We start from the raw sequence: 8447 nt of genomic DNA on the forward strand, positions 1-8447 counted from the left end.
AAAGCGAATGGTAGCACGCCGAGCCAGTCTTTGTAATTGAATGTCATCTTCTGGACAATCTCCTTGATATTTTGTTTGCAGCTTCAATGGCTAAGATGCCCAATATGTGAGAGATCTCGTCGGGAGTCTCTTCATTTTCCTTCTTCAGCTTCGGACACAGGGAACTCAAAGTTGGAAGAGAGTACGTGGTTAATGTGTTCAACGGATTTATTAATGCATGATTTGATTATTGATTTTGACAAGTGTAAGTTATGATTATGCAGATATTTGAGAATGATTATATTTTTTTGGTTTTTTGTATTACCATTTTTCCAGAAAAAGCACAAGATAAAATGAAAGTCGGGATCAAAACGACCTTTTTATTAATGATGGAAAATATATGAAGCAAAAACCCTACACAAGTTTACTTTCGTCTCGGGCGGGACGAAATGATATTCTTTTGAAAAGCGAAAAGCAACAAACAAACATTATTTGAACAAAAGAACAACAGAAGGAACGTCAACAACAACCCAATTACAGTTAACCATTCCTCGTGTTAAGTCTTAGAAGGTCAGGCGGTTGGTCCGGATCAAATTCTGAACTGCCTTCTTCATTGCATTACAATGTTCAATATCATGGCCAGGTGCCCCTTGATGGAAGGTACAGAAAAGGTCAGGTCTATACCATGCTGGCAATCTTGTTGGTACCGGAGGAGGCGCCTTGGTCTGGACTAGATTCCTTTCGAGCAACTGTGGAAGCAAAACCACATATTTTATAGGAATCGGGTCATACTGCGGCGTTTTTTGGGCCTGGCGATGTGGATCGACTTGCTGACCTTTCACCATATTCACTCCCTGGTCTTTCTCCTTTGAACTGCCAGTGGGGACACTTTCATTGATCAGTCGTCCTTCTCGGACTCCTTCTTCCAACTGTACACCTATAGTCACCATCTCAGCAAAGTCCTTGGGCGTACTTCCGACCATATTCACGTACAAGAACTGATTGAGAGTCTTTAAGAAAAGTTTGGTCATCTCCTTCCCTTCCACACGTGGGCTGACTTGGGCAGCGACATTTCTCCACCGCTGAGCATATTCCTGGAATGTTTCTTTGTCTCCCTGAGTCATAGCCTGAAGATCGCTTCGATCTGGGGCCATATCCACATTGTAACTGTATTGTTCTACAAAAGCATCACACAGATCACGGAAAGTTTGGATCTTTGTTTTGTCTAGATTCATGTACCATTTTGAGGCAGGACTAGCCAAACTTTCTTGAAAGAAATAGATAAGGACCGGATCATCCTTGGCATAGGCAGACATCCTTCTCACATACATTGTTAGATGTTCCTTAGGACAGGAGTTCCCTTTATACTTCTCGAAATCTGGGACCTTGAACTTGTGGGGTATCTGGATGTTTGGCACCAAACAGAGATCGTAAGCAGTCTTCCTAAACACTTTTTTTCCCATGAAGGGCTCTCATATCTCGCTGAATTTCATCATATTTTTGCTGTAAGTCATTCACTCTATCATAGGCTTCCATATCCCCTGAATGGTAGATGGGTTCTTCATCTTGTGGAATGGTATGTATCACAGGTGCTGAATAGGTCATAGCGACTGGAGGAGCTCTCATGGAAGGTGGAGGAACATGAGCTACATATTGATGGGTAGGCATCTGAGCTTCACAAGCAATGGGACGGAGTATTTCGCCAGCAGTAAGAGGCGGGAACCAGGGCACGGAACGTTGTGGAGCAGAGTACCCTGAAGTATTGGCACAAAACGTCCATTCGGGGCCAGTAGAAACAATTTCGGCTAGAGACCTGATAGGAGGAGGAGGAGGACGTGCTTGAGAAACCGTCAGTGTCTTCATCAATTCAGTCATTTCGTCCATCTTGGTCTGCACGGCTGCAATTTCCTCCCGGAGCAATTGATTTTCTTGCTCGAGAAAATCCATCTTCTCTTTATGATTGCTCGAGTGTTGTACATGCGAGTTGGTTTCGGACGAGGACGCCATGACACTTTATGGAGAAGGAAAATTTGTGAGACTTTGGATTTGATACTGTGAAATGCAAAATGATGCATGATGTTATGCAAAAATAGACATATTTTTCTATTTATCGAAGGACTCGTCAAAGTAATTGTAAACATCATAAGGAACATTGCTTCATTTGATAATTTTGGAATATTACAAACAGTTTCGTTAAGAGCAAAAGCAAAGTCAAGGACAATAGCCCCTAACAAAAGCTAAGGTTAAGACTTTTGAAAATGCATTTCTTGGTGTCCCTATTTACAAGGTCCACACCTCTGATGTTTACAAGGACTTATCTAGGTTCTTCGATGATTTTTTTTTATGACAAAGATTTTAAGAATGAATGCATGTAAGCATGGTGAGGTTAAGTCCATAATGTTGGAGCCAGGGTAACAACGCCATTTGGTAGGGACTATGGTTTCAAATGTACCTGTATTACGGGTTCTACCAAGTTCCTGAATTCCAACCGCCTTTGAACTTTATCGGATACCGAGACAACACCCGGTCCAACATCGTTCGTAGGAAGGTCTAGTTCGAGTGTAGCATCGCGTGTCGACTAATACCGAGACAACACCCGGTTAGCCACCGCACTACGTCCTAAAAGGCCAAGATGGGTTAAGGGTTACTAAAGGTCCTTAGCGTTCAACGGAAACTTAAGAGTAATAAAGTCTAAGCGTGACAACACCCGCCGACATATATCACTTCAAGCTCCTCCGCTAAGTGTGGTTATCGCACGTGTGACAAGACACGAGAATACTCTCGGTATGCCACTATGAGTCTACCACTCCTATCTTATGTTTCGCTCAAGTCCGGGTTAGGACTTATCTCACCACTCACGTTAAGAAAGAAGAAAGAATAAGGAAGGAAAAATATATACAGGTATTTCCATCTTTTATTTTGTTTTTATAAGCAAGTTATAGCACAAAAAATTAAATAAGACCAAGTTAGGCTCAACCCTCTTAGGGGGTCCCCAGTGAAGTCGCCTTTTCTGTCGCGTCATTTTTCGGAGATCAAGGCTATTTGATTAGCTTATTGACTCACTAATTATTTCACGACTGAACATTTAATTTTTTTGAGAAAAGGGGAAAAAAGTTCAAACACCCCATTTTGAAAAGATTTTAGGTTCGGGGGTTAGTTACATAAAGGGAAGGTGTTAGCACCCTTTATGTCCGTAGTACTCTACGGGAACCTCTTGGTTTCATTTAATTAATGTGCTATAACTTGCTTATTTTTTGAAAGAAAGAAATTTGAAATGATAAAAGAAAGGAGACCTAGTTTATCTACATTTTATTGATTTGGAAGGACAAGTCCCTTGCCTACGTACCCGTGAGGGATCAAAATCACGTAGTTCGCGGTAAAAATTGACGTTTGATTGGTTGAGTGTTTTTTATTAGTTTTGAAAAAAAGGTTTTGAAATGAAAGAAAGCCGAAGCGGCAAGTGATATTTGTTTGTGTTTTTTAATATTGAAAGAAAATGACTCAAAGTAAAATTAAATGGATTGAAATTTGATTAAGAAAGAAAAAAAAAAGACGTCACTTGATTTAAGATAGGTTTGTTTAAGAAAAAATATTTTTTGTGATTTTGAACTATTTGCATGTTTTTTTTGTTTTTTTGAATAATTGGACTAAGAAATTAAACTAACGGAGCGGAAAGAAAAGCGTAGGTACCTTATGGTGGCGTTGGACCACCACGAGGACCTTTAACCTAATCTACAAGCAAAATAAGAGGCATACACACACGCACGCACACATGCACCTAAGCTATTACAAAAAAACCTATGATACATGCTAAGGTCTGCAGGAAAAATAAATATGCATGATTTACATTAAACCTAAATATACATTCTAAAGTTCGTGCGATAAAAGTAAATGACATAAAATATACACAAATGAATGATAAATATGCAGCCTAATCTAATAAAGAAAATAATAAAGTGCCAAGGAAATAAAAAATGCAAGAAAAATTAAAATGCATGAAGAAAGAGGGATAAAAAACAAGATGCAAAAAGGGTGACCGTTCTCTTTATGATGGAATCTCTTTAACTTTGGAGAGCGGCCACGGCCTTGCAATTGGAATAGAATTGGAATTGATGAATACGGTTATGAAAAGTGGTTCCACGAATTCGTCACCTGGAACAAACTAAATACATGGCAAAAGCAATAATCATCATATATATATACAGGTAAAAGAAGAATGATGGAACAGGAACTTGCACGGGCTAATTGCATCACAAATCTTCTTGATTGGAATTGAAATAGAGAAAAGCAACCACAAGTAATTGGAATTGATTTGATTTGGAACAGTAATGTAGAAAAGCATGAATAAACAAAAGGAGGGCAACAAGAATTGAACCGGATAACAACATTAATAAGCATAATAATATTGAATCATATGGAGGACTAGCAATTGTGCACCAACGTGGATGGGTTAGCATGGCATGGCACAATGTTTGATTCCAATCAATGGAAATTCAATGAAAACAGCCACGTTACAGAGAACATGAATTGAAGGTGCACCTAAATTGAAATCCATTGGAATAGAAAGAAGGAAAACAAAAACAATATGTGACAGCAACTTGGAAATAAGGGAATGGGAATCATAACACAGTAGTAATGGGATTATAACATAGAATTGGAAATAAAAATAAAAATTGCTTAAAACAAAAGGGAAAAGGAGTGACTAGCCACGCAACAATATATATATATAGTGTGTGTGTGTTACGTCTTGAATTCTTAGCTATGGAAATTCAATAAAATAGCCACCCATCAATATGGATTCACGCTTTGAATGCAAAAAAATATATATAAATTACAAGAAAACAATTCAAATGGAATGAAAGAATAATGGAAAACAAGAATTTTGGAATTGTTATGAATCGTAATATAATAATGATATGAAGATAGTGATTAAAAGCAAATTCAGTTCATACGGCTGAAGGAGAACATGGCAGAGAAACTAGGGTTCTAAAATTATAAGGTTTGACGGTAGCTAGGTTTTTTTTAGGAAAATGAAACTGAAGAAACTAGGTTTCGGTTTGTAGGTTTTTTGGAATATTTGTTAGTGTGAAAAAAAAAATTGTGTTGTTGGGTAGAATTGTGTGTGTGAATTGTTGTGTTTGGAGGTTGTAATTTATAGGATTAGGGTTTGGAAGAAAAAGGAAATAACTTTGAGGAGAAGAAATGGTGTTGACTTTTGTGACTTGCTCCTAAAGTTGTGGCATAGAGAAGAGAAATATTTTTTTTGGACATGGACATTTTAATTTTGGACTCATTGAATTTTTTGGACACTTTTGGACATTGGACAAATAAAAAACGAATAATAAAAAAAATGACTTAAAATAAAAGAAAAAAAAAGACTAATTAAAACAAAAATTAAAAATGGAAATTAAAATTAAAATTTAAAATTTAAAAAAAAGAATAAAAGATGGAAATTAATTAAAACTAAAAAATAAAATAAAAATAGAGAGAAGAGGGCCCGACTCAGAACCAAACATGAGGTATTTTAAGATACCTTTTTGCCGAATTTTTCTCTGAAAAATCAGAGACTAACCAGGGTCAAATGGTGTATGTATGTGGGGTCTTAGACAACATCTATTAAATGATAATAAACAACATATTAAATGATAATAAACAACATCTTAAAACATCATATTCATCAATCATAAACAACATCATATAACATCGTATTTAAACATCAACAATAATTCACTATGTATCTTTGTAAAAACATAATAAATTATCCACAACATATTTTCATTTCAAACCAAAGCTACTGGAAAGATATCACAAATATCAACAACTTTCATGTTTATACCAAAGACTAATTCAGAACAGAAACATGTGAAACAGACGAGAAAACATGAGATAGAGAATGTTGTCACCGTACAATTTTGCTAAGACCTCCTTGGAGTATTTTCATCATAACTCAAAAACTAAAAATCATATTCACGTCAAACCAAAGTCACTGGAAAGCTAACAAAATTATCTAAAACTTTCATGTTTACACCAAAGGACAATTCTGTACCGATCAATACCAGTTTTCATTTGAAATTCGAAAAAGTTGTGCAGAAGTCCATAAAAAATCACTATGACCTACGTGTAGTAATTTGACCATAACTCAAGTTCTATAAATACTTTTGAAGTCCAACCAACGGCATTAGAAAGCTAACATCCATACCTACAACTTTTGTGTTTACACCTAAAGCCAATTCAAAACTTAAATGTGTGAAAAAGATGTAAAAACATGAAACAGAGAATGCTGTCAGTGATAGCTCTCGGGAAATCTCCATTTTTCATCCCAAAATCCCAATTTTGAATCCCCTAGGCCCAAATTTGGTCCCAAAGTTTGTTTAAACGTTTCTAAACATGAAAAGACACCGAAATCCATATAAAAACTTGAACTAAAACATCCTTTCAACAAAAATCACCATTTGACCCATTTTCATGAAAACCTTCAAGAACAACATAAATTTACTTCAAGCTCTATGATTATGATTACCCCTTGCATCAATCATTAACAAAAACATATCATAACAATAACAACAAGCAGCCATGAATTCATCAACAACAACATTATATTTCATCAATTTTGAGTGAAACTTAATTTCTCTAATCATCAAAATCAAACAACAACAACCATGTTAAACCCTAATTCTCAAATCCCCACAAACTCAACCTATAACACGTTAAATTTAACTATCAGAATTATAGACTTAATAATACTGAATGTTAGTCTCACCCTTACCTTAGAATTATCGATGGCAGCCTTTCTCTCTTGGTTCTTTGTCTTCTCTTCTCTTCTCTCTAAACCTTGTTTTCTCCAAAAACTGATCGTACGTTCTATGTCTTTCTAAACCTAACTTCTCTTATTTATAACCCCTTATGTAATTTCTCTTACACCTCAAAATTACTCTTTTCCTCATAATCTTATTTATTTCTAAATTAAATATATATCTCTCTCACTTAATAATATTAATACACCAAATAACACATAATAGCATATTTCATCAAAATATATATGTATATAATATTTTAACACCAAATAACAAATATATCTCTTCACTGAATAATAAATATATTTTTACACCAGATAACATATATATTTCCACACAAAATAACAAATATGTTTCTACACCAAATAACATATATATTTCTACACATAATAACCCCACAATTTAATATTTATTTTATTTTCGAATCTTATTTTATTATACAATAAAATAAGTCACAACGTCTCATAAATTTCTCTAAAATCATATAAATCATATAAATCACATAAATCACATCGATTATATAAATATATTCTAAAAAATCATATAAATCACGTCAATCATATAAATATATCTTAAAACTCATTTAAAATAATTAAATAATCGAAATGGGCGTTACAACTCTACCCCCTTAAAAGAATTTTGTCCTCGAAATTCAAAGCACAAGAGATAAATGAATTTAATTATTACTTAAATATCTTAAACAATGTATAACAAAATAGTAACTTCAAACGTTACACAAAAACCACATTAAGGTTAGTCAGTCAAACATGATCACATAATAAAACATAACTATTAACTAGAAAACATGATGACACGACACAACGACTCATCTACTTGGCCGGACGGACCGACCTGCTCTGATACCAATTGTAACACCTCGTTTTCCCAACGTAAAAATTTCATAATTAAAATCAGAGTTTTTCATCACAAAACGGAATGTCACATTTGTTAAAAATCATAAACTGAATAAATGAATATTTATCCTTCAAAACGTTCAACAAATTATTCAATACTTTGCAGCGGAATTAAATCATAAATCTTAACATCCTTTGGCACAAAGGCCTCATCATAAAAGTCTCATAAATAGTCTAAAACATAATAACTGGTTCAGTCCAACATTGTTATTATAAAATCCCATAAAACAGTATGTAAGGAATAGAAAACAAAGTCAAAACTCACATCCCGTTACGTATCAGAGCACCTAAGACACACTTGTGAGGAGTCCACTCACGACCACGCCTAATCTTGGTTACCTGCAAGTTACCCATACGAAGAGAAACATTTTCAAGCAGAAGGGGTGAGATTTCACAAAACAATAATATTAAGCATATAATTCAACAATTATATCTAACATCTTAAACTTCATTAACTAGCATCATTAATCTTCCTACATTAGTCATAAACTTCATCATACATCATCAAAAATACAATCTTAAACATCATAATATATCATCATAAATATATTCATAAAAACATCATCACATATCATCAATTAATAATCGCAAACAATCATCACATATCATCAAATACTAATCGCAAACAATCATCACATATCATCAAATATTAGTCATAAATAGTCATCACATATCATCAAATATTAATCACAAGCATCATATATCATCTTAATCGTAACATCATATATCATCTTCACATTTCATCAATAATAATCATAGA

At 34.5% G+C, this 8447-nt stretch overlaps 1 protein-coding gene across 1 annotated transcript; it reads right to left on the reverse strand.

The window, feature by feature from the left end:
• Positions 1-542: 542 nt before the first annotated feature.
• LOC146927205 (uncharacterized) lies at positions 543-1310 on the reverse strand. Its single transcript, XM_085707034.1, has one exon. It carries the CDS (start codon positions 1308-1310, stop codon positions 543-545), a length of 768 nt encoding a protein of 255 aa, XP_085563160.1.
• Positions 1311-8447: the final 7137 nt, after the last annotated feature.

The sequence above is a fragment of the Medicago sativa genome, chromosome 4 (assembly GCF_051527215.1).
Source record: "Medicago sativa cultivar Bolivia chromosome 4, Bolivia_mono, whole genome shotgun sequence".
Lineage (NCBI taxonomy): Eukaryota > Viridiplantae > Streptophyta > Magnoliopsida > Fabales > Fabaceae > Medicago > Medicago sativa.

Coding starts and splice junctions, on each gene's coding strand:
- LOC146927205 (XM_085707034.1), bottom strand. CDS start 1,310: ATGTATGTGAGAAGGATGTCTGCCTATGCCAAGGATGATCCGGTCCTT.